Source organism: Drosophila mauritiana, chromosome 2R, assembly GCF_004382145.1.
Source record: "Drosophila mauritiana strain mau12 chromosome 2R, ASM438214v1, whole genome shotgun sequence".
NCBI lineage: Eukaryota > Metazoa > Arthropoda > Insecta > Diptera > Drosophilidae > Drosophila > Drosophila mauritiana.
Window position 1 is genome coordinate 4373179 of NC_046668.1, and position 26483 is coordinate 4399661.

Below are 26483 nucleotides of genomic sequence, written 5' to 3' on the forward strand. Positions count from 1 at the left end.
TATAAGCTTATCTTAAATCATTGTAGATCTAACTATGAGTTACATGACCCTTACAGAGTATTATGTTCTGACTATAAGAGACTCTGCCGCTCTGAAAGCATTCAATTTTAACTTTTTTAGTACATAATTAGATCCTACTAACACTAATATTTATTACAGTTATTTTACATTATGTTCATTTCCTCGTTTCTGTTCTCTTTTCTATATCGCGTCTATCTTCTCGCGAATCGAGCCGTACGATACACGACAGCGCGTCCCTCGGTCGGTTGGGCGGGAGGTGTGGCCGTGGGACCCGTGCGAAAAAAAAGCACTAAAAGTGACTAAAAGGTCACAATTCACAGAACGTGCCCCTATTGTGGGCTTGTTGATTCGCGGAAATAAGAAAACATTTCGTAAATTGAAGAACTTCAAATATCGCTTTTCGTGCATGCTCACTCAAAGTCTACTCACCATTAAAAAATAAAGTGCAACGCCGTTACACGAACAAAACACCTTAAACTTTTCATTCTAATCGTAATATTAGCACCAAAAAATAATATAAAATAGGGGTCAATTTAATAATGCGAATTTTTGGTCTTACTTCCCATTCTTTTCTTGTATATTTCCTGTATTTTTTATTGTATCTCATATTTTTTATAGTTTTTACGTATTTATTGAAAAAATATTTATAAAACGTTATTTTTACGACTTTTCACTGCATTCATTTTAATTTTTTATACGGTCTAGAATATTATAGTACTGGTATTAAACAAACAATAATTGTAGTAATTAACAACGTACTAATTACGACTAAGCAGTAATACAATAAATCAGCTGGAAGAAACGAATCAAAGGTTACATAAAATGTTAATGGTCTTTTAGTCCTGGCTGTTATCTTCATCACTGTTTGTACGCCGTTTTAAGCCTTAAAACTAATTGTTATTGTACGTGGTTTGGTACGAGAGTTGTTTGACCATTTAGTAGCTATCGACAGCCGCTTTTTCGATTTGTGCATCTAGTTGCTCCTCCGCATTAGCTTTGCGTCGGTTAATCCATGGCATAAAACTCCAAAGGCTAGCTCCAGCCAGCAGCGTTAAGCCGAGGGCGTGGAAGAGAGGATTATAATCATTAACCGCCTCGAACCAGTAGTTACATAATGGCGGCCCAACCAACTGCAACAAGCCATTAACGAAAAGGCTGATGCCATACGATGATGTCAAGCGTTCCGTTCCAAGCATGTCTGCCATGATTACTGCAGTTATTCCGACGTAAATACCAGAAGCTAACCCAAAGAGTGCACACCAAAAACATACTGAGCTGTATGTCCACGCAAAAGGCAGAAGGGCAAGAGAAAGTCCCGATATGGACAAGCCACCAACAAAGTACCAGGTCTTAGGTATGTACCCCATGTCCGAAAGTGCTGACCCGCCAATACGTCCGATTAGATCCGTGGCTGATACAACTGAAAGCAAATATGCAGATAATGATTTGTTAAAGCCCCTGGCTTCTCCAAAACTGGGCAGCAATATAATAAAGTTCGTGTAGCTTATGGCATTCGTCGAATTCGAAATTAGGATGACCAAGTACATAGGGTCTTTTAAAAGGCTTAGATCAAAAAACTTCGATCGTTGCGGCTGTTGTGCCTGGCCTCGGGCGTCGACGTCGGGATAAGATCCATCTTGCCCGGTTGAGTCGCCTGCATGTCCCGTTCCACTACTCCCCATAGAGCGAAGAGACAAATGCGAGGAGAATTCTTTCGGTTGAAACGACAATGTGCTGCCATGATATGGTGTGCTGACGTACAAAAAACTGCTTGTTGAAGGCGAGCGCTTGGATAACCGTGACTTTGACGAATTTCGCAGAGTCAGTTTGTTGGAGCTTGATCGACCCTCTGGCACAGCGTACAATGAAGATTGCGAGTTAAGTTGGCCAGGCGTAAAAGTCTGATTTCTCTGGGGTAACCTCACCGGGGTACTGATCTTACGGGATCGAGACTGAAACTCGTCTCCGGACTTTGAATAGCTTTGGACAACAGCTGCGGATGCGCTACGCACAAACTGCAGCCTCTCATCGTCAGGTAAATACAGAGGAGAAGGAGGCGAATTATATGGTAATAATGGCTTGTCAGCCGGCTCATTTTTGGGAACCGGCTCGTCAACATTTTCGAACTTCATTACAATTCCAATATCCTCCTCTTCTGGAATATTTTCCAAAGCCTGGCGAGCACGAGGTACTCGTACCATATGTTGTTCAACAGGCTCATAGAAAAGAGCAGCGACAAATACGTTCAAAGTAATGCCACCCATAATTAGGCAGGAGCCGTGATAGCCATAGGTCTCTAGTAGCCAACGGAGAAGGGGCGGCAAAATAATGCTGCCTAAAGCACTACCGGAAATGCAGAGGCCATTCGCTAATCCGCGTAGTTTCGCAAAATACGACGTCACAATGTAAACTGTGGGGGGGAAAGAGAGGCCAGCCCCAATTCCGACCAAAACGCCATAGCTATAAAATAATAATATTAATGTATTTTAAAACGTATCTACGACGCCTTATTTACCTGATATACAAGAACTCAATAGATGATGCCCAGAAGGAGAGTATCATACCCAGTGACGCAGATGCCCCACCAAGAAGGGTGACTGTACGATATGAGTACTTCACAGATAGAATGCTTGAAACCGGGCCTGCAAATAAGAAAACACATCTATAGACTTTTTCAACTCAAATTTTCGGACTATTAGTACTATTGGCACTTACCCAATGAACTATAAAGAAAATAACACAGCGCTGGTATCCAGGCAGCCTTCGTGGGAGAAGAGTTGAATGCATCGGTGAACTCCGAAAATAGTACTCCAAAACTTTTTATTGTGCCAGGGATTAAAATGTTAGTCAAGCATGAGCCCAGCAAGACTAGCCAACCCCAACCGCCATCAGGTGGGACAAGGTCGTATTCTTTATCATCTTTTTTGTTTATTAAACTCACTGTGTAATATTAACAGGGAAAAATTAAATAAGTTCGTATTTAGTAATATTACACATTTAAATTTTTCTTTTTCCGTATTCACTTAAAACATTAAAGAAAGCTAGCTTCGACAAATCGAAGATTATTATACCATAACAGTTATAATATCGTTAAACAGTATAGCCTAAAGCTGTCCTTAAACTGGGCTTTCCATATTTGATTAGATAGGTACCCTATCCACCAACGGTGGACCAGTTTTTGGCGGTTTGTGGGCCGTTAGAGAAAAATTTACAAATTTATCAAAACATTTTTCAAAAGTGTGGTGGTGGAAGTTTTACGCGGTTGGTGCGCGTTAGAGTGGGCGCGTCAAAAAGTTTCTAGAAGTTTACAAGACTAATATTCAAAAGATATCAAAACGTATTTTAAAAGTATGGCAAAAAACTTCAGCTGCGTCTATCTCTAGAATCTGTTTGCTTAATCTCGACTTTCATACGGACGCCTGACAGACGGACAGACGGATATGAGAAGATCAACTCGGTCATAGATCCTGATCAAGAATATACAAGTACACCGCGTACACCGCATACACTCACTCACAGTATTTTGTAGACTTGCGTCACAAAGCACCGCATCAAAAATGATGCACTGTTTATTCGCTCTTTTCATTTGTGCACTTCTTCTATGCGGTGCTATATATGAGCAACAAACATTTTTGGTTTTGTTGGTGTTTTAATTTAATAAGAAAACATAAAAACACTTTATATTTAAATAACAAAAGATTTATTAATATTCATGGATTAAGTAAAAATAGGTGTGCAAATAACGAAACTGAACACAGAACAAAAAAAGAATGTGCAAAAATTTCGCGCGTCAGAGACAATACATTTTTGAGTGTGCCTATTTCCACCGCATATTTTTGTATATTGCCTATGTCCTATGTCCGCCAACGCTTTTTAAGCGAGTATACTTGAAGTGCTGAAATCAAATACCGGTTTCGATCTCTGATATCTAGAATACACTTTAATACTACACTTTAATGCTATAGTCAAGTTTTCGGGCTATCAGATAACCGTTTTCAGATAGTGAAAGTGCGAACGCGAAATTTTTCTGGCTTATCACTAGACAATGAAAAACAAAATGACAAAACTACAAGAGAGAATGCTATAGTCCACCGACTATCAATTGTTCAAAAGTGTGGGCGTGACTAGTTTGGCGGCTTTAGAGCGTTAGAGTGAGTAGGCCTGGCAAAATGTTTTTTAGCAAATCAATACAAATTTACAAGACTAATACAATTTTTTAAAAATATCGAAAAATGGTTAATAAAAATGTGGGCGTGACAGATTTTGGCGGTATTAGGGCGTGGAAAAATGTCAAAACATTTTTCAAAAGTGTGGGCGTGGCAGTTTTGTGCTGTTTGTGGACGTTAGAGTGGGCGTGGAAACACGGATCAACAAACTTGTGATGCTGAATCACAACATTCCAGCTTTTATAGTTCCTTAGATCTCGACGTTAATACGGACAGTCGGACAGACGGACGTGGCTAGATCGAACCAGCTATTGATTCAGGATCAAGAAAATATATACTTTATATAGTCGAAAACTCTTCTTTCAGCCTCTTACTTTTCAACGAATTTAGTATATACCCTTACTCTACGAGTTACGGGTATAACAATTTAACAGTGTGGGCGTCACAGTTTTGGGCGGTGGCACTACTTAGAGGACAGGGTGTCGGTCTCAGTTGCAAGAAAGCAAGAGTACAAAGATAGACTTTGGCCCGGTCGAACGGTAAGTCTATGGACACGCTACGTTTAAACTTGTACATACGTACGCCGTTTTAAGCCTTAAATCTAACTGATATTGTACGTGGTTTGGTAAGAGAGTTGTTTGACCATTTAGTGTCAACCTGATCAATCATATATATTCTCTGCATGGTCGAAAACGCTTCCGTCTACCTGATAGATACTTTTCAGCGAATCCAGTATAGCCTCTTTCTCTACGAGTTGAGTTGTTGAGTCGAGATTGTTGAGTATCACGGGTCGCCGATCTTCTGGACCCGGCACCCACAGGAATAGAGCCTACTGTTTCAGCTGCATAGCCGATGATCTCACAGCTCTCCCCACAATCAAATACAAGCCTGATGCTGAAATCATCGTGGAGTAGGTACGTACTCTTTAAGTGCTGATCCTCACTGTGAGTTGGGAGCAACAAATGATGCAACTGGGAAAGTGCTCACACGAATATTTCAAAACATGGTAAGCATTCTCTCCAAGCGGCAGCTTATTGAGGTTGTCCCATTGCGGGAGTTACATGATGGCTGCGGATTACAATTATTTTGGGAAAGGAACAGCCACTCGTTTTCCTTTTTTTAATTTTTAAACTAAACATATTCTTTACTATCTATTTTAACGTTAAATAATGAGTAATATTAATTTTCGGCACAATCAGGGAATTTAGGGGTCTGCAGTTTCCAATGCTCCGTTAAACACAGGTGTAATATTTAATACTTTACTATGTTCTTTACTGCATGCCTCTGATCCAAAATAGCCGCTTGAAAGATCTGTGTTTTCCAGAATGTGTTCGGAGTGAAGCAAAATCTTCCCCTCTTGCTCCTTCCTCACTAAATGTAATGTTTGGTCGACCAGCTTAGTGTCGTTTCATTTCTAATTTGCTTGAATTGCGAAGTAAGTTCATGCTGCAAACTTATCCAACGCCCTCTCCCATAAGTAACTTTAATTAATTTCCACAATGCCCACAAATAAATGCCCCGCGTGCTCCACACCTTTAACAGAGCCGTATTGTAAATTGAGAGGTTACTACGTAAAAATTTATTTTCGTGAAAGATTGCAGATTAAGATCAAGTTTTCTGAATAGAAAATAAATCACTCTACAGCACGTACGAACACACTTCTTCAACAAATTTTTACTACTACAGCAAACATCTTAGTGCCACTTGAAATGATATAAATTCATAGTGCATTTAACAGGTTTTAAAATTTCCTTTTCTTATTTCCAAATTTTAAATATTTCCATTACTTGAAGCGAAAAATATTATGCAATTTTAATAATTTTTCTATAATCACTTCGAGTTTTATATTTAAAAGTTGGGAATGGTAGTATTGTTGCTATGATGATTATAACAAAAAACTAGTTAATCCTCAACTATGTATTTTACATTTAGCTATTTTTACTGACCTGTTTTATTTCTACTTTCATTTGTATTTCCATTGGCTTTATGATCTTTTTGGTTTATTTTGCTAGCATTTTGTGAATTAATAATTTTTTCCTTGTGCATGGCCTGTAAAAGAAAGAGAGAAAAATGTTTGCAATGGCTAATTATGCGAAAATAAATTGTTAGAAAACAAACCCTATAAAATATATAAATTCTTGATCAGTTGCACTATACTGGCGATCTGATCATGTCCGTCTGTCCGTATGAACGTCCAGACCTCAAGAACTATAAGAGCTAGAAGAAACATTAAACATTGAGCGCTCAAACCGATCAGAACTTTTAACACTGTTTTCTTATTTTTTTACCAAGCTATCGTTAGCTGTTTTTGTACCCGTTACTTTTAGAGTATAAGGCTATACTTGATTCGTTGAAAAGTGTGTAACAGGCAGAAGGAAGCGTTTCCGATCATATAAAGTATATAGTATTGAGATTCAGCATACAGATTTTGGAGACAAAGACGCAGGGCACGTTTGTTGACCCATGTTGCCACGCCGACCCTAAAACAGTCCAAAACTGCTACGCCCACATTTTTGAACAATTTTCGATATTTTTCATAACTTAATAAGTATTGTTAATTTCTAACGATTCGCCAAAAAACTTTTTGCCAAATCCACTAAAAAGCCGCCAAGCCGGTCACGCCCACATTTTTCAACAATTTAAAAATTTTTTCTAATGTTATTCCCCAATATCTATCGATATCCCAGATGAACAGCTAAGTAACGGGCATCTGATAGTCGGGGAACTCGAATATAGAATTCTCTCTTGTTGTAGTTGGGGGCGTCAAAAAACGCGATAGAACCAAACTTTTTCCCATATACGACCAGACATCACCAGATTGACTCGGCTAGTAAATTTTAACAAGAGTATGTATCAGGTGTACAAGTATGAAATGTCGTTTTTTTTAAATCAAAAAACACGTTAAATTTTGTGGAAAAAGAAAAAATCATTTATTCAAAGTATTTGCCGTCGCTAGCTACACATTTTTCCCATCTCTCGGGAAATTTGTGGATTCCACGCCAGTAGAACTCATCGTCTTTTGCGGCGAACCATTCATCGAGCCATTTTTTCACACTTTCGTAAGAATCGAAGCGCTGCTCAGCGAGTGCGTGTCCCATCGAAGCGAATAGGTGGTAATCGGATGGGGCCAGGTCTAGTGAGTAAGCCGCATGCGGAAGCACTTCCCAATTGAGTGTTTCCAACGTGTCGCGAACCGCTCTTGCCGTATGTGATGGAGCGTTGTCATGGAGAAAAATGACCCTGTGTTGTCTTTTTTGATATTCCGGTCGTTTTCTCTGAAGCGCACGGTTCAAATTGATCAATTGTTGTTGGTAGCGTGCCGTATTCACCGTTTCGCCGGGTTTCAAGAGCTCATAGTAAATGACACCGCTCTGATCCCACCAAACACAGAGCATCGTCTTCTTGCCAAAGCGATTCGGTCGAGCAGTCGATGTGGCCGGTTGTCCAGGATCAACGTATGACTTTTTACGTTTAGGATTAACAAAAAAGATCCATTTTTCATCGCCAGTAACGATACGATGCAAAAACGACTTCCTTTTGTATCGTGAAAGCAAAATTTCGCATGTGTTTTTGCGCCTCTCCATCTGCCTCTCGTTCAACTCATGTGGCACCCATCTACCGACCTTCTGAATCTTTCCCATCTCTCGCAAGCGATTGGAAACTGCTTGTTGACTTACTTCCAACTGCTCTGCGAGTTGTTTTTGCGTTTGAGCATCGTCTTCATCCAATAATGCTTGCAGTTCGGCGTCTTCGTACCTTTTTGGCGGTTTTCCGTGCTCTTTGTCGTCGACGTCAAAATCACCACTTTTGAAGCGTTGAAACCACCGTTCACACGTTTTCACAGTTGGTACTTGTTCGCCAAAGGCTTCAACAAGCATTCGGTGCGATTCCGCAGCTGTTTTCTTCAAATGAAAACAGAAAATTAATACTGTCCGCGTTTGCTCTTTATTCGGCACGAAACTCGACATGTTGACTGCACTGAGAGTAAACAATTATGACGCTCAATTCGCGCCAAACTATGGTGGTTCGACAGTCAAGGTTGACACTTCACAAGGTCAAAGTTTTATGACAATCGATAAATATTTACGTTTGCGAGACATCTATATGTTCGAACCGACATTCCCTACTTGTACACCTGGTATACTTCATACGATCAAGAAGGCAATCTCCTAACTGTTACATGCTATTCAACTAATATATTATATATATTTTTTATTTTTATTTTAACAATAACGGTATATATATTGATATATATTCATGTTCTCCTGCTTTATATAAGTAGGTAAACATTTTCGATCAAATGCCCTCAATTGTTTCCAATAAGCTTTAATTGATTCAATTTGAACGCTAAAAACGTCACTAGTGCTTACGTTCGTTACCATAGGTTTCTACACGATAGATCATATCGTAAATATATGAATGCGTACGTATGAACGACGCCTACACGTAGTAACGTATAGAGCAGTGGAAATACAAAGTCTGCTTCTATATTCTTCTCAAGCCCATTTCTATTTATCTATCTATCTATGGTATATGCAACTTTTTGCACGGCTTCTAAACCCCTGCTAATCACGCCTATAAATTCTTAACGAGTTCGGAAAAAGAAAAACTTTTAAAAATATGTTTGATTAGTGTACATTTTTGTTAAAATTATTATTTATATATATATACGATCCATACGATCCATATACGATCCATGCATTATGTAAATCCTTTTTGATTATATTTTTTACTCCAACTATAAATATTGTGGAATCATTATCATTAAAAAAAATCATGTTTCTGTATTTATCAATAACTTTATTTGTGTTTCTTAGTGTTTCACTTAGTTATTTTATAAAAATTTATTTCTGACCCCACCTCAGGTTTGACAAACCAAGTTTTGGCGACAGCAACAAGAAATTTAGATTTGGCAAAGGTACGATAAGTAGTCGCGTAAAAATACTCATAAAATATAAAAGAATTTAATATCAAATTTAAAGGAGGATATATTATATAAATATATAAATATTATATATAATATATATATTTATATATATAAATATTAAATTTACTTAAACACTAAAAGCTAACCAATCAGGTTTACAAATATTTTCGATATTTTTAAATGCGTCAGTTTTAAAGAACTTTTACCCGATAAAAATGAAAATACAAAAATATTTCCTGACATTTCCGCAGTACCTATTTAAATACGAAATATTACTATTAAAATATGTGCTGTAATTTTTCAGCTCAGCTTTGGCAAGTTATGCAGGATACATAGGCACAGAATCCCCTGGTAGACTATGCAACAAAGTATTAGATCGATCAAACCGAAATGTTATTAAAAAAAAACAGAGAAACCGACGATAATATGGACGGACCGACGGTTAGATCGACTCGGCTATCTATCCTAAAAATGCTTTCTTTACATGGAACATACTTTTTTTCATAGAAATTTACAATACTAATAAAATGTTGAAAAAATATCCAACAATTTTTCAAATATGTAGGCGTGGCAGTTTTTAACGGTTTTTTTTTTCAAATCGATTGTTACATACTTTTTAACAAATCGAGTATACCCTTTTACTCTAATAATAATAAGTGCAAATCTTTGGACTTTCTTAACTCCCAAGCGCTATTTTACATATATGTTTGTTTATATGTGTAAACTCGCACATACGTTACATATATGTAATCACGAAATATATATGTACACTGTTGCAGGCAACGACAACGTAAACAATTGCCATGTTAAACTTTCAAAACCATTTAGTTTCTTATTGAAGCTTATTGAACACAATTAAGAGGACTTTATTGTAATTGATCAGAATGAAGGCCATTGTTGGAACTGATACCAAACCTATATTAATAATGATTTATTTTATTCATCTTTTATCTTAAAATGCCAAGTAACACCGAAACAAAAGCAAAAACAATGAAGACAGAAATCATAATATTTCGACTGCTTATATGGCAGATACATACATTGTTCATTGAATAGGTAGTGCTTATGACTTGTGAGCTCAAGATAAAAAATCCTATGACTTACACTTTTAATGCGCAAAAATTTCTTTACCATATAAAGGGTATTTAATTTTAAACAATTAAACAAATGTTTCACTTGTGTCCAGGCTGCACGGCATTTCGTGTATTTTATTTCCGGTGAACCAATTCTTAGCCGCCTTGCCTCTATGTTTACGATTATCATGCTGTTGGAATGTTTATTTTAAGCGCATATTCAAATCAGCATGAGCAATGCATTGGGAAGTAAATGTACATATGAGTTTTGATCTATAATACCATAAATCATATGTTTTGGACTCATAGCCTTCTAAAAAAAACAACGCAATACCAGGATTGCCACCAGCCAAATCAACTCGGCTATTGATCCAGATCAAAAATATATATCCTTATATACTTATATGGTCGCAAATGCATCCTTCTTCCTGTTACATACTTTGCTACGAATATAGTTTACCCTTTTAATCCACGAGTAACAGGTATAACAAGCCCAGGTATAACAAGTCAGGATTTTGGGTCCACCATGATTGAAAGTCTTGAGTGGGTGATTTGGATAGTACTCCGTGTTTGGAGGTCGACTTACACACTGTCTTGAACCTGTTCCAGCAAATAGCATTATTTTCAACTCATCCGTCCAGAGGATATTAAACCATTTGGAGACTGACCAGCTCTAGTTTTTGGTTTTGGAGATGTCCTACCTTGCGATGGCTAGTAGCAGCAGCTTTCGTGGGATCCTCGCACTTAAATTTTTATTCAGTTGTCGTCGTCAAATAGCAATGTCGCTCATTCCCAAGTTCAGCTCAAATTTTATGTTCCCAGAGGATGCAAAAGGATTAACCTTTCTTAAACGAACTATGCGTCGATCCTTTGTATCTGTTGTTTAATGTGAGTCACCACAATTTTCCGGCTTAAAATCATATTTAATGGTATCGGATACCATTCAAGTAATGTATTTGAAATTTCTGAATGTGATTCTTCCTCTTTAAGCTTAAGGATAAACTTTCTTTCAGGGAGCAGTTTTGTCCTCTTCCCGTTATAATATAATTAAAATTTTCCTTTTTGGTATTGTCCTTTTAAATATACTAATCAACTAACCAAACTCACTTTTTACAAAATATTGATCATTCAACATTCTCTACAAGAATGTAGAGATAAAAAGGATGAAAAAATAACGGAACTTTCAATTTTTCTCCATACATTTACATTTTACATTAATAAATGAAGTCACTCATGAAAAAAAGTCACTCATACACTGCTATTTCAATGAACACAGCTGTACATAATTTAATTTAAAGAATTTTAATTCGTAGAATCGGAAAACTCATAAATTAAAATGAAAGAAAACTAAGAATCGTTATTTGTTGTTTATATTAATTATTAATTAAGAAACAGCAAATAGTAATCACCAAGAGGTTACTAGTGGAACTTAATTTCGAAAAAAGCTTTTCTCCTTTAATTTTTGCATCTCTCTTCCACTTGATAGTCGAGGAATTAACTATGGGTTTCTGTCTATTTTTTTATTACAATACCCGTTACTCGTATAGTAATAGGGTATACTAGCTTCGTTTGAAATTATGTATAATCTTAAAGAAAGTGTTTCCGACCATATAATGTATATATATTTTTGATCAGGATCAATAGCCGAGTCGATCAAGCTATGTCCATCTGGCCGTCTGTCCGACACAGGAACAGTTAGAAGGATGAGCATACAGGTTCAATAGACATAGACGCAGCCCAAGGTTGTTAACCAATGTTACCACGCCCACAAACAGCACAAGACTGTCACGCCCCCATTTTTTATACATTTAAAAAAATTTTTTTTTTTTTTTTTATACCAACATTCCAAAAAATATTGAAATTTCTCGTTGAAACTTGAAGGTGACTAACACCTATCTTATAGTGTGGGAACTCGACTATAGCATTCTCTCTTGTTGCTTAAAATAATTTAGAAATTCCCTGGCACTCTCACTAGCAAGGATCGAATTTTCTGTACTCCAGATACTTGACTATTGCGTTCTATCTTGTTGTAAAACAATATAGCCACATTAAAAATGAGGAAGCGCTATTAAGCCGTTTTCCGCTGATTTCATCAACGTACATACATATGTAAGTAAAAACGTCACATTCATTGCGAGTCAAACATATGACTGAAATCAATATATCTTTTGTGAGGGTATAAGAAGGACACTTCTGCCCGGAAAATGCATAGCTTGAGTAACAGCTCCGATAGAATAAGAGATATGCACATGGCGAAAATTACTCAGTTAGTGATCTCGACAATTTTTCTATTTGTTACATCAACAATACGCACATGTTCCCAAAGACGGTAATAAATATAATCTCGAAACTTCAATGAAAATTGATATGCAATTCGATCTTTGTGTCAAATATAACTTAACTTAATCACACTGGAAAGATTACGATAGAATCACCACGATTAGCTATGACATATGTAGTAGCACGCTACTAATGGTGTACCCATTATAAAAGGCTATCTATGTCATATTTGCTAACTCATTTAAAGCTGGCTTTCTATTATTAGAATTCAATTCTTTCAGTCTTTTCGTAGACATAATCTTTATCTTTAATGTGTTTAATTTGTTCATATTCAGCACCACATCAACTCAACAAGGACATGCTAACTCACCTTCGAACCTTATATGTTGCTTTTATAAATTCGTCCTAGATAAGATCACACACCAATTTCAGCACAAAGGGGAGGCGTATTTTTTACTTTTCGCTAATAATTTTGCATTACAACTGATGTAAAGTAATTTAAAACTGATCCATTTGATATATTGCGTGAATTTTTCAAGTGGTAAACAATTTTTTACAACATTTCTATGTACACGATTTTATGTTAAACTTATTAGTTTTATGTATTTTTTCAAAATATATACAAAAACAAAATGTGAAAAACAAAAGATTGTCACTTGTTTTCACGTACGCCCAGTGTGACCAAAACATGACCATACAAAAAGGCAAAAAATGAAAAAGTTTATCACCGACTCAACTAAAACTGTTGAGCAATGTGATGCGGTTTTCACACAGAATTAAATTAAGCATGTTTTTTCAATTACTGACACCTATTAATTGTGACTTAGGTCGTTTTATTCGGTAACCGTCGCGTATATTGATACTTAAAAAAAACACTTTTATTATTTAGTTTGGGTGTTAAATCTTTACTACTATGTTGCAATTTAAAGGACTACTGGTCCAAACGATGCGGTCTATTCTTGTGTTCCCGCGCTAAGTATGCTCTACTTTTCGTTGACTTACAAATTCGTAGGTGTTTAAACTAAACTGAACTTTACCAAAAACAATAAGAATATTTAAAAGCTATTTAAAATATCTACGTAACTAAAGTCTACACGTACCAAGCAACAGCATCACAACATGTTCAAGAACGAGAAGCAGTACCTACACCCAAATGTATGAAAACCTTTACAAAACGACATGAACGTAGACAACTGCAGACAACACGAAAGAGAACTAAATCTAATGATAAAAAAGCTCGACTTTTACGAAAGTGAATACAGTTAGCTCAAGTATCTGAGACCATGCAGACTTCGAAACAGTTCGACCTTGGACCACTAATACTCCAAGGGACATATTGTCTGTTGCGTCGAGTTCCCCGACTATCATATTCCCGTTAATCAGCTAGTCGAAGTGAGAACATCGATAGAAATTGGGGGAAACAAATTATTTGAATGCTCTAAGGTGTGGAGGGATAGATTTGGACGGGTTTTCGAGTCAGAATCAGAAAGAAATTGACAAAACAACTGATTGTGGCAGATTTGGGTGACTTGTTTGGGCGTTAATGTGGGCGTGGCAAAGAGTTTTTTGATAAATCGATAGAAATTTACAAGACTAATGAAAATTTGAAAAAAATATCAAAACATTTTGCGAAAGTGTTGGCGTGGCAGTTTTGGGCAGTTTGTAGGAGTTAGAGTAGACGTCAGAGTGAGCGTGGCAGCATGGGTCAACAAACATGCCCTGCGTCTATATCTCTGCAATCTGTATGCTTAATCTAGCTTTATAGTTCTGGTATCTCGACGTTCATACGACCGCACAGACAGACGGGTATGCCCAGTTTCTTAAAACACAATTAAAAGTGATGTTTTGGGAGAAACCAAATTAGGGACTGAGAAGTATATAAAAATGAGACATTTAATAATAATAATCTAAACATTCGCTTTAATTTTTAAATCTCTTTGAATTGACGAAACAAATTTTTATTTATATAAAAATATAAACAATGTTTTATAAATTAATAAAGTTTATTTTAGCTATTTCAATTGCTGAAAAGGTTCTCGTATTTTCTTTAAGAAAAAAGTATAGTGAATAATGAATGTGTTTTTTTACCATACGCAGTTGATATATGCACTGATGTATATATGAATTCCTTGTTCACTTGTTTTGAACATCGTTTTTAACTGTTAGTGTAGACGCATCTCTGTCTGAACATGCTATTAGAATAAATTATTTGCCCGAAATAAGAAACAAAGTTAAGCGCTTCATAGTAGACAACAGCATTTAGAGCTATGGGCAATGAAGGCAGCAAACTAAAAGGAATACTTGTTGAGGAAAATGCGGTGGAGACTAATAAATTTTGGACAGTATATAACGCAAAGACACCAGCGACAACCAACGATGAACGTTGCAGCCAGATGCTTTCCGTATTCGAAGGAAAGGTCTTTGTCAAGGCGCATGTTTGGTCTAATGGAGTGGGCCCAATTGAAAGAGCAATAAAAGTATATTTGTAGGGTAAAAGAAATCAACTGTTTACCAAATGTTTTCCCCCAGAACCTGATGGTCTACCGCCACCCGTACATCTTAAAATATATAGCTACCTGGGAGAAGTCGGGACGGAAGTATCTTGCTACAGAGAGAGTCAGACCTCTTGATGAGGTGCTGGCCCAGCAGACTGACATTGAAGTCTGTCTAGGGCTGCGAACCATTCTATGCGCTCTAATATTTTTGGTTGAGAAGGCTCATGCACGGCACTTAAATATAAACACGCAGTCTATTTACGTAACAGAGAGTGGAAGCTGGCGTCTCGCTGGCTTCGAGTACGTTTGGAGGGCCACAGATGTCAACAAACAACTGCTCGACTTGGCGCATTCTTTTATAGACTTGAGTATTCACGGAGAGAACTTCGAACAATTTTTCTTCTCCATTCTGTGTGAGAAAGTGCTGAGCAGGAAAGGAGCTGACAGTTGCATTACTGATAGCACTCCACACGTCCAGGAGTTCCGTGAGTATTGCAGCACACACCTAAAGCATCAAAATACAAAGCTAAGGCCAAGACTTTCTGCTATCTTGCTACATCCATACTTCAACCATGAATTCGTGCTTATACATTCCTTTCTCTTTGAGTTGCCACTGAAGTCAGTGCACGAGCGCCACAAATTCTTTAGAAGTTTGATTGATCGATTGCGATATTTCGACGAGGAAGTAGTGGCTTCGCAGCTGGCGTGTGACTTACTCTCTAGAATGGTTCTGCTGGATCCTGCTGCACAAGAATTTGTGACTCCGCATATACTCCGTACAAAAGTTACTGATAAAGCACCGGCATCGCTATTTTCTCCGCAAATCTATGTACAATACCTAATGCCACACATACTGAAGATGTTCCGCTTGCGTGATGCACAGATTCGATTAATACTTCTTGACTATTTTATGGACTATGTTCGTCTCTTAAGCGATGAGCAACTAGAGAGCGAGATTCTTCCTCATTTACAGCTTGGTATGAACGATACTAACGACGTCTTGGTAGGCAAAACACTTAGATGCATGGCTGATTTAGTTTCCATATTAGGAGCCAACAAAGTTTTGGGAGGCGATCGTACACGATGTTTTTCTGATGGGCGTCCACACGCTGCTGTTTCCAGAGACAGCACTAATCCTTTTCCCGAACCGCGTTCTATTAGTCCCTTAATGAATACTAGATCCTTCGACGTAGAAGACTTTATGGTTTCTGCGAGCCCATTGCCCCAAGAAAGCAATGCCTCCCCTTTATCTATTCGCCTAAGCCCAGACGGTGGGGAGGACGAGAAAGTGCGGTTAAATTCAAATGAAAAATCTATAAGCATAAAACATAATAGAGACCCTGAGAAGAACTCGAATATATCTGGCACAGAGCATGAAAAAGTGACCAACGTTGATGAGGAGGGAACTTGGCTTGATTGGGACAATACAGACCACCTTCAACAGGGCTACCAAGTGGATCAGGCTCTAACCGACTCTGAAACAAACAGTAATGCATTGACTAGAGAGATCCAAATAAGCAAATCTTTATCGCCCTCATATCGCACTGGAGTAAACGAGACAATATCTCAGACAGAACAGAAAGTTATCGATGATCTCAGTGAGCTGGACATAAAAGTGCAAACGGTGATTCAAAGGTCTGAGTTAAACGAATTTGATTTCTTCAAAGATATGGAACCGACCATCGAAATAAGGACTAGTACCTGCGAGACACCGGAGCAAATAAGCAGCCGTTTTGCTGCTGCTGCGTCAGCCGTGAACTGTAATGAGCTGTGTGCCGATCAGGGTTGGGGTCATGATGAACAGGATAAGGACGACATTGTCTGGGGCGTGACGAATGCATCAACGCTTTAATACAAAATGGAGGTATTTTTACTGTTAACTTCACAATAAAACCCATAAATGTAATCAAATTATATATGTTTTTGTATCAGGTATCTTTGGAGATGTTTTAAAATCATACCTAACACACTTTCTGTATATGCAAAATACACTTCATCAGAAAAAACCTATAATTGAATTTTTCAACATTTTCTTTGTTTTTGTCTTACTTGCCGTAAGTGTGACAAAAATAGCGCAGACCTACAACTGTCAGGCCCACACCTTTGATAGTTGGTTTCTCGTTCGCACTCCCATTAGCTGAGTGGGAGAAATCGACTGTAACGTTTCTTCTTTCCTTTTTTTGGCCAAAAAAATTAAATTCTTGCTTATTTGTGTGTTGCAAAAAATTGACACCTCGCTATTTTTGTTTTTGATTGAAACTTAGTAATAAAAACTCCTAGCCTATGTTTGAGATAAGAAGTTTGTCTAATAGCTCTAAAGTCTATAACATAACTTCGAAATAGATGAATAGGTAGTAGAAACGGATGAAATCGAAATGGCTAAATGGACAGTAATTTAATTAGTGCTAATTTATAGGGTCCAATTTCTCTGCGTTGTTACTTCTGAATGAAATTAAAATAAGCCCTCTGCCACGATATATACGAATATACCCACCAAATTAAAATAATATTAATTTCAACTATTCAATCGTCTTTATTCTGTGTTCATATATTTAAACAAGACTTGCCCTCCAAAAGCCTTGGAACTTTTACGTAACAAAATGGGACCAAAAAAGATTAAATTCCAAATATAGTATGATCAGGTTATACCTATTTTTTGCTTAATGTTGATAGCTTTCTCATACACCCTCAGGTATGAATATGACAAACAATTTGTTATTGATGTGTTAATTTAATCGCATACAAATCAGAACCAATGTTTCTTTTAAGTCTGTCAACTTTTAACAAAGGACCCATAGAATATAGGTAATATGAGATTGTTTTTGAAGGCCCTCTGTGATTGCTTACTCTTCGCAGACATGTATCTGCTGATGTACGTACTCATCAAAGACGCAAGTAAGACTAATCTATTTGTGACGTCGGTAAAAATCGCAGAGGTCCTTACAAAACACCTATATGTGATTTTAAAGGCCAAGGAAACTAATTTGTAATGCAATACTTGATTAAAAAAGCGTAGCGAAATGTGTATAAAAGTAAGCATCCTTATTAATTCTGCAAGAATGTAAAATTAACGAAAGGAGTAAAGCTAAAAAACATGCATTCCTAATAAATATCATACTTCATTTTACTTTTAACTTATGGTTACGGCTGTTTTGCGTTTTCTTTTAAATTTCCATTAGTTGATCTTTCTCGCGCTTTTCGATTTTGATTTGTGTTATGATTGTGTGTGATTTTTTATGAAAATTGGATTGATTTATTTTATTATTTTAATGGATTGATTTTCTTTTAGACAGACGAAGCAACAAACATCGCAACATTTCAATTCAGCTCCTTGTCCTCTAAGTACTTGTATTCAAAGGTGAATCCCTCCTTCTTTCGCTGACTCCACTTTTCATAATCAAAATAGATGTACGTACCCTGTGAATAGTGTGCACATTTATTTATTAACTTGCACTTACTGCAATGTTTCGTTCCTTACCTGTTCGTAATCATCGTTGATAATCTTGGGCTCCTCGTGCCTTTGAAACCACATCATATACTTTGTGTGGAAACGCCAGCTCTGCTTTTTTAAGGCCTTGGCCGCTAGATATTGGGCCTTGGAGCCCTCCATATAGTAGAACACAAAAAAAAGGGTCTCCGTTGAGAGTCGTTGATAAAACTCAACTGTATCATATATTGGCATCTGTGCCTTAAAATACATTTAAGATAAGGTTATAGGTGAATCAAATTTGCAAAAATACTGATATAACTCACCTGGGGATAGTGCGATGGCGTGAGCACTGGTGCGCGATGAAAGTACGTTTGTAGCTTTTCCGTGTCCATAGGCTGTGGCAGGTGATAGTAGGCAGCTTCCATCATTTGGAACTGCATTTGGTGCTCCTTTTGAAGGGGTGTTGGCCCAAGTGGTGTCACACCAAGCAGTGTGGGAATGTGCGCTTCCGTCGTGGCCATCTGTTGGGGTTGGCACGTATGCGTTTTGGCATTGCCGCTGATGGGCTGACCAGTGGCGTTTGCTACATTCATGAGACCACTACCAGTTGAAGGTCCGTTGTTAGAACCTGTGGTCGCAGCAAGGGAGTTGTTCTGAAGCTGTTGCTGCTGCTGCGATGTCAATTGCTGTTGATTCGTGTTAGTTTCAGAGTTGAAATGTTGGAGAAGTGATTTCTGCGACTGCGGCTGCCTCAGATCAATGCTGCTTGTTTGTTGCTGATTCAGAGAATTAGGATCGATCGCGGATCGATTAATAGCATCCTGTGCCATTGTTTTTAGAGAAATCGTATCGACGACATTGCAGCTGTTGTCATTATTACTGTCCGAGACAGGAAGACCTGAAATAATTTTTCTCGGTCAGGAAGTGGTTTACAATTTAAAAATAGGAAACGTAAAGGATAAATGTATTTAACCAAGCTTCGCATGCCTGTTTAAATTTAGAAATAAATATTTCTACGAAGTAGATTTGATAAGCAAGTGATATCTATTCGTTATTAAATGAAGACTCGTATAACTTACGAAGCTAGGATGGACAACTATGTACCTATGTATCTACAAAAGTCGTTTCGAGAAAAATGCGTTTGAAAAAATTAAGTTTTTCCAAGCTCCAGCGACATTGATCTTTAGTTTTAAACCGTCTAAACTTGGTTTTTCATCAATAGAGTCCGCAACAAACAAACTAATACCGAACTAACCTAATTGAAAGACCACATTATGGCGGCCATAGCACCTGCCCCCGATTTCCCGTGCGTCACAGAACCCGAAGTCGTCGAGGCAGCCAAGCAGAGCAGTTCTTAAATCAGTGGCGTTGGGTAGACCTGACATATTTAGGGCCACTTTTTAGCAATGTCTTTTGGACGAAGTCTTTCCAACGAGCCAGAAACTAGTCCTGCTGCCGAAAGGCAAGGGACCAGCACATGCTGCAAACAACTCCGACCTTCATGCCTACTGGGTATAGTTGGAAAACTGTTCGAATGTATCATGTATACACGAATAGAGGCAATCACCGAGAGCATCAACGGCCAAGGAAGTCAGCAATATGGCTTCCGGAAGGGAAAGAGTACCCTGGACGCTCTATCGGATGTGAGAAACATCGCAAAGACCGCTCTTTCTGGTGATAGATGGCTAGGAGGCAGGAAGGAATGCTGCGCAATTGGGACTCTGGACGTAAAGAACGCCATCAACACCGCTAGATGGCCAGTAATCCTCGTAGCCATTAACAGTATGGGGATCTCCTACTTTAGGTACCGATCCTCTGGGACGATTCGGAAGCTGGCCGAAAAAGATACTGATTTTCGGCAGGTATCCAGCAAATATCCAGCCAGGAAACTGCTGGTGGCGGTAGCAAAGGCTTCGCTGCTATATGCTGCACCAATCTGGAGCAATGTCACTTGTAGGGGATCATACCTGAAAGGAGCGCGCCCGGTGCTATGGTCCATGACCCTTAGGACTATATTAGGACTATATTTGAAGACGCGGCACTAGCTCTGGCAGGTTTGTCGCCAATAGAGGCCCACGAGTAATTACTGCGTGAGTGGCAGAGCAAAGGGCAAACGTCGCAACGGGGGAGGTGGTCTTACCAGCTCATCCTTGAGTTGGCGGTATGGGCAGAGTGCCAAATCAAATGCACGGCCTACCACCAAACCCAGTTCCCTACAGACCATGGTTGCTTTCGGGCATATCTACTCCAGTTCCGCCATGTAGAGTCAGTCCAATGCCTGTTCTGCGTAGATTGTGAGAACACAGCAGAGCATATACTTAAGCACTGCTCCAGGTTTGCGCCGAAGAGGGAGCAGCTAAAGGCGTTGACAGGTACCCCGTTCAACCCTAGTGGCTTGTTCGCGGCTATGTTGGCGAACAGCGAGGAATGGGAACTGGGACACAGTTTAATCATTAATATGATGAAACGGGTCCAATCCGACGAGATGGCCAACAGGGTGGCTAAATCCGAACAAGTGTTCTGTGTGGTGGCGGGAGAAGAATACTACCTCAACGTACACGGCTTGTGGGAAAAAGGGTGGAAGGAGGAGCCCCATGGCCAACACTTAAGGAAGGGAGTGCGAACTGGCTTCACATCTTGCTCATCAAAGTCATATCTTGACCGGCAGTCCCGATGAGCGAGAAAGGCACACGGAGGCTTTTGTTTTAGTACGTAGGCATAGTTCCACTAGGGATTATGAATCGTGCATGCCACATATGGACGGTAGGTGGTATCTTTAGATTATAATTTTCCTACCGTAAGTCGAATGATAAAAAAAAAAACAAGAGAATGCTATTATAGTCGAGTACCCCGACTATCAGATACCCGTTACTCAGCTAGTGGGAATGCGAACGCAAAATTTCAGTATTTTTGATAATTGGAGAATAAAATGAGAAAATATTTAAAAACTATTTTAAAGTGTGGGCGGGGCCGGTTTGGCAGCTTTGGGGCGTGGCAAAATGTTCTTTTGCAAATAGATAGAAATTTACACTAATAACAAAATTATGAAGAAATATCCAACCATTTTTCAAAAATGTGGTCGTGGCAGTTTTCGACGGTTTTAGGGCGTTAGAGTGGGCGTTGCAAAATCGATAGAAAAGTACAAAACTAATTAAATTTTGAAAAATGTCCAAAAATTGTTTAAAAATGTTGGCGTTTCAGGATATAATGTACTACAGATTATTAAGATTTTACTATTTTTATGGTCAATCTACAAATCTATCGCTATGACAACAAAATGATGAAATTTCTCCCTAGCACTGCCAGTAGATAAGCAACGGGTTTCTGAAAGTCGCGCAAGCTAACTATATAAATCCCTCTTGATTTTCGAAGCTAAGGCCAAATTTCCTCATTTTTATATATGTATAACTTCCGCAAAAATGAACTTTTAAATGTTACTAAGCAACAAAAAAAAAAAAAAAAAAGTTTTTCTTTGATGTTATAGTTAACCAAAAACGTAATACCACAACAACCATTTCTTATACAGGTAATGACAATAGCTCTTGGTTTGAAATGGTTCTTGTGACAAAACTCTTGTATGTACAACTCTAGCCTTACCATTTTGTATGTGAGGGGAATTTGTTTGAAGATTGGATAATGGTGGCACATGTTTTTGCTGTGCCTGCGTTCCAGCTCCTACGATAGCTGCCACAGTAGGAGTTACTGCTAGTTGCTGCTGCAAAACAGGACCATTTTCCAGGAGTGCTAAAATAGAGACAATTATTTAAGTAAAGGCAATAAATATATACACCCGAACCCCTTACATGTATTGTGTTTTGCTACTGCAGCAAATGCAATTGTTGGTGTTGGTTGGATCACAGATTGGCCTTGAACATTGGCGCTGCTCACAATCGTCGCGGAAACAACATTAGTTGAAGCTGCTGCAGCGGCAATACCTGTTGCGCTTTGACCAGGCGTCGGAGCATTAGGCTGAACCGCAGGATTGTTTCCACTAGAAGCTGATTGAGATGCTCCCGTTCCTCCAGTGGAGCTACAACTTCCGCTCCCACTGATACTGCTTTGCGATTGCATAGCGGAGGTTGCAACGATAGAAGCTGCTGTGGGCAGTTGTTGCTGATTTTTGCTGGGAGTTGAACTGACAATCTTATTGACTTGGGCTGTAGAGAAATCTAAAGTTAATTAAACTGAAACACGAACAGAGCAATTGGTGGATCTTACTATCACTGCTGAGAGGCAGCTTGGCCGTGGCTCGTACAGGTGTAGGTTTTATAAGTTGATGAGGTTGAGGCTGCTATTAAAATGAAGACGTATATTTTTCAATGCGAACAACCATAAGAAAATGTTTTCATAATACATACTTTCAATTTTAGGGTATTGCTTTCGCTGCTCTTGTTGCGTTTTTCGGCTAGCCCCCCAACACAATTTACAGAAACTGTGCCGCCTGCAGGATCTGTAGATGTTGTAGCAGACGAAGAAGCTGCGCTTGTGTCGCTCGCGTAGCCCACATTGTTGCCATTTGATTGTGTCGCTGTCAGCTGCTGCTGAAACAGTGCTGCGCTAGCTGCGCTGCTACCACTACTAGCTGCTCCCTGCGACGAAGTGTTTAAAATTTGTTGAACCGTAACGGGGGACTGTGATGGACTGCCTCCGGATGTGACACTGCTTGGAGAGCCGCTTGTCTCGTTGCTGTTGTTGCTGTCCGTGGTAGCCGTGCCACTTAGCTCCACTTCATCAAGACCGATTATATCATCGTATATGAACTCATTTTCCTCAAAGTCTGGCTCTTGCGATGAATCAATGTAGTATTCGACATCGTCTTTGATCTTGTTTACCTGCTCTGCTTCGACGCCGTCATTGTCAAGCAGCCTAAGCAGAGTTTCCAGCTTTGTTATGTGAAACTTATGGCGGTCCAACTTTCCTCGTAGATCATCCATTCGCTCCTGTTTGTCTCGATCTAAGCGTTTCTTTTTACCTGCCAGCAACGATTCGATCTCGCTCTCATACTGGTCAATTTGTATTTGAAGGGAACTTATTGAGCTGGTTAACCAATTGCGTGCGTCGTCTTTAATACGCTGGGCAGGATCCATCTTTTGTGCAGCTCCCAAGCCTTCCTTGGAGTAGGCTTTTGTTTTCGTCTCGCGCTCAACCACCTTAAAGCGTTCCATTTGCTAAAAAACATATAAGTTTGTGCGCGTAGTCACAACAAATAATATTAAATAAACCCACTGTTTCAATGAGACGTCGATTTTCAAGAAGGGAGCTCTTATCCTTAATTTCAGCTGATGCGATCCATGATTTAATTTGGTCGCGAAGTCGTTGCAATTTCTTGATTTCCTTTTTGAGGTCTGCCTCATACTTCTCCTGCAGATGTTTTTGCTGATAAAGATGGTGTCAGTACAAAATTGTTTATACATATAGGATTATTCACATAATATTTAAAACGTTTTAATCTCACCTTCTGATTGGTGTTTGTCGCATTGTGTACTTTTTTCCAAATATCCTCAAACGTTTCAACGCCCTCTGCTACCTTTTTTAAACATCGATCAATTTCGCCTGGCCACGATATTTGGTGGGTAATTTATTAGAAAAGAATTCGAAATCAAAACCTTTTTGCTTACCTTGCAATTTTCTCGTCGCAGCCATAGCTATGTGTTCTCTTGTAAATTTTGGGGACGCAAATACTTAGACATAGTCTGCTGATAGATGCGGGGGTATTTTTGGCTACAACCTGGATTCGGGCCACGAGCGGAGTTTGTTAGGAATGGACGTTCTGAAATCCTGTGGCGTTGCGTTTAAATATCGTTTTGTGTTAGCAAGTCGCGCGCAAGCCTTAGAGCACTAGAGGTCGTTGAAAGTCTGCGAATGCAAAAGTTCGACTTGAGCCGCAACTGATTTCCTCGAGTGGACTGCAACACACCCGCCAGATCCTTTGGGTAGTATTTCTCCTTTTTTCGGCTGGGTGGTGATACGTTGCCGTCCGTGGGTGCAAGATTTCGATTCTTTGGCTAAGTTTAAAATCTGTGCGTCGAGGTAAAGGCACACAACGTGGCGATCAGATATATTGGATATTCATTACATTGCCATTTACTGTGTACTGTGGCTTAGTAAATACATAGATTTACGCATATATACATCAATAAATACACTCATGGATTTTTCGCTTGCTTTTTGTTCTCTTCTTCCTCACACTTTCCGCCATCTTGAAATACATACCAGGAATACCATATATACCATATATTGAACTATCGAATACGTTATCTATTTTTGTTGCGGCCCTGAATTAAAATTTGTTAAGTCCTCGCCACACTAATGTAAGTGTGATTTGGTAACAAGCAATGAATAACATAAGAATACTGTTTTTCGAAAGATTGATAGATTTTATTACATAATATTATATTTAAATATAGAACTTATTTAAAATTGTCCACTATTTGGTAATAATTGCGCATATATGGATGCAGTAGTTCGATTTTCCCAATAACATATAGATAATAAGAAATAAACGCATTAACGTTTCCAAACGAAATTATTTGCACCAACTTTTCACTTAATGTTTGTAGTGTAAATACAAAATTTAACAATCTCCAGTGTAAACAGACACTAATATATATATAGGATGTCGAGATATTTTTTAAATTTATTCATGTTAGTGCATTAATACCAACTGTAAGAGCACTTGGTTCCCCAATTAGACCGATATCTAAAATGTGTCGGCAAAAGGTAGTATTGCTTTGTTTTGATATTGAGGAGTCATTGCGTTTGGTTTGCTAATCTCTGTTATCATCAAGAATAAGCTGAAATTTGAGCCTATATAATCATAATGACAAATACCTAGAAAATTTTGAAGAGAACGCAAAAGGCAGCTGCTCAAGTGGCGATCGTACATCTCATATATGCGATAGTTTGCTCAATAGCCAAAAACGCAATTTCAGTGTAAGCACCGCATAAAAGTGGCTATGACACATTCCACTCCAAAAATTAAATTAATTAATTAAATCAACCAATTAAATAAAGAGCAATTACAATTAAACTAAACTAAATGTGATTAGTATCGCTTACTACGATTCTCTTTAATTTAATTTTTTTATTTAAGCTCGCTTCTGGGCCGCTGCGTATGCCTGCAATTTCAATTTTTGTTATTAGCTTACATGCTAATTTTGGAGACAGTTAAACTTCACCGCGCATCAGCTGTGCAGCAATATCATCGTTATCTCTGCAAATCAGCTGTGCGGGCTCATAACCATTCGCTTTCGTACCAGTGTACATATCGCATCAATGGAATTCTCGTTCGCTACACCAATAAAATATATCATTCAAAATAGCAAAATGACACTTGTCTTTTAGCGCAACGTTTGGTGACCCCGCCGTGATAATAGTGAAAATCTTGCAAAGCTGTTTAAAGCATTAACCCAAAAATTTTTCTGTCTGCAATATTCAGACAAATTAAAAACAGTGAACATTGAAAAAACCTCCGTCGGTTATGCAAGATTGCATAACATACAGTTATAATTGTACGCGTACATAGCCAAGCAACGGAAGCTACCGCTAATTCTTCTTTGCGCTCATCTTCCCGCTTGAACTGAATTTCGAGTCGCTGTTTCTGCTGCTTTGTTGTTGATGGCATGGCTTTTAAGAATTCTAGAAACGTTACCGCTGGTGGAAACAGGATGGCATTTTTGAATCAGGCGGCTGCAATTTGTGTTCGAGTGTAACGATCAAGCTCAGCGATAATTTCATTTGACGAGTCCGTTATTCATGTGAGGTTGGATGGGCTTCAGCAAACGTTTAGAAAAACTCTCAACGAGCTCGAAGAACTGGATTTTGAGAAAATTAAAATGTAACTTGAGTTAGAAATTTGCTGATATTGTCGTGAATCTTAAATCCTCGTATCGGGTGGAGATTTCAAAGCGTGTCTCGTAACTGAAGTCCCTCTTAACTTTTGCTGACGGTATTTCTCCGTGAGATTGTGGCCATCAGAAGCGTTCAGCGTGATTAAGCGTCCAAAACTAGCTGGAGGCTATGTAAATTGGCTGGACTTCTATATATAGCCATTCTGACCTCACCTCACAAACATAGAAAAGTTTCAGCATC

At 38.5% G+C, this 26483-nt stretch overlaps 3 protein-coding genes across 5 annotated transcripts; 1 reads left to right on the forward strand and 2 right to left on the reverse strand.

The window, feature by feature from the left end:
- Positions 1 to 667: 667 nt before the first annotated feature.
- On the reverse strand, positions 668 to 13128 carry LOC117136263 (monocarboxylate transporter 13). The gene is made up of 5 exons (XM_033297081.1): positions 12838 to 13128; positions 6134 to 6236; positions 2737 to 2961; positions 2537 to 2663; positions 668 to 2481 (listed from the first exon to the last, which is right to left on the reverse strand). Exons 2-5 carry the CDS (start codon positions 6231 to 6233, stop codon positions 957 to 959), a joined length of 1977 nt encoding a protein of 658 aa, XP_033152972.1. The 5' UTR covers positions 6234 to 6236; positions 12838 to 13128; the 3' UTR covers positions 668 to 956.
- Positions 13129 to 14686: 1558 nt separating this feature from the next.
- Positions 14687 to 16975, forward strand: LOC117135446 (protein-associating with the carboxyl-terminal domain of ezrin). 2 transcript variants are annotated; one of them, XM_033295624.1, is made up of 3 exons: positions 14687 to 14944; positions 14997 to 16826; positions 16895 to 16975. In XM_033295624.1, exons 1-2 carry the CDS (start codon positions 14735 to 14737, stop codon positions 16812 to 16814), a joined length of 2028 nt encoding a protein of 675 aa, XP_033151515.1. In that variant the 5' UTR covers positions 14687 to 14734; the 3' UTR covers positions 16815 to 16826; positions 16895 to 16975. The 2 variants fall into 2 exon arrangements, with proteins under 2 accessions (XP_033151515.1, XP_033151514.1); XM_033295623.1 differs by having other exon boundaries at positions 14997 to 16975.
- Positions 16976 to 17983: 1008 nt separating this feature from the next.
- Positions 17984 to 24595, reverse strand: LOC117135445 (CCR4-NOT transcription complex subunit 3). 2 transcript variants are annotated; one of them, XM_033295621.1, is made up of 10 exons: positions 24011 to 24595; positions 23848 to 23945; positions 23619 to 23768; positions 22751 to 23560; positions 22611 to 22683; positions 22196 to 22549; positions 21990 to 22136; positions 18716 to 19290; positions 18441 to 18650; positions 17984 to 18379 (listed from the first exon to the last, which is right to left on the reverse strand). In XM_033295621.1, the coding sequence occupies exons 1-10, from the start codon at positions 24033 to 24035 to the stop codon at positions 18281 to 18283; spliced, it is 2541 nt and encodes an 846-aa protein (XP_033151512.1). In that variant the 5' UTR covers positions 24036 to 24595; the 3' UTR covers positions 17984 to 18280. The 2 variants fall into 2 exon arrangements, with proteins under 2 accessions (XP_033151512.1, XP_033151513.1); XM_033295622.1 differs by having other exon boundaries at positions 18281 to 18379; positions 22611 to 22680.
- Positions 24596 to 26483: the final 1888 nt, after the last annotated feature.

Bases quoted from the DNA above. Each gene is read 5' to 3' on its own strand.
- LOC117135445 (XM_033295621.1), bottom strand. From the start codon at position 24,035: ATGGCTGCGACGAGAAAATTGCAAG. The intron at 22,684-22,750 runs GTATGTATTATG...TCATTTTAATAG, and splicing joins GCAATACCCTAAAATTGAAA to CAGCCTCAACCTCATCAACT. The intron at 19,291-21,989 runs GTAAGGCTAGAG...AAATTATTTCAG, and splicing joins TTCCCCTCACATACAAAATG to GTCTTCCTGTCTCGGACAGT.
- LOC117136263 (XM_033297081.1), bottom strand. From the start codon at position 6,233: ATGCACAAGGAAAAAATTATTAATTCACAAAATGCTAGCAAAATAAAC. The intron at 2,664-2,736 runs GTAAGTGCCAAT...TCTTATTTGCAG, and splicing joins TTTTCTTTATAGTTCATTGG to GCCCGGTTTCAAGCATTCTA. The intron at 2,482-2,536 runs GTAAATAAGGCG...ATTATTTTATAG, and splicing joins ATTGAGTTCTTGTATATCAG to CTATGGCGTTTTGGTCGGAA.
- LOC117135446 (XM_033295623.1), top strand. From the start codon at position 14,735: ATGGGCAATGAAGGCAGCAAACTAAAAGGAATACTTGTTGAGGAAAAT. The intron at 14,945-14,996 runs GTATATTTGTAG...GTTTTCCCCCAG, and splicing joins CAATTGAAAGAGCAATAAAA to AACCTGATGGTCTACCGCCA.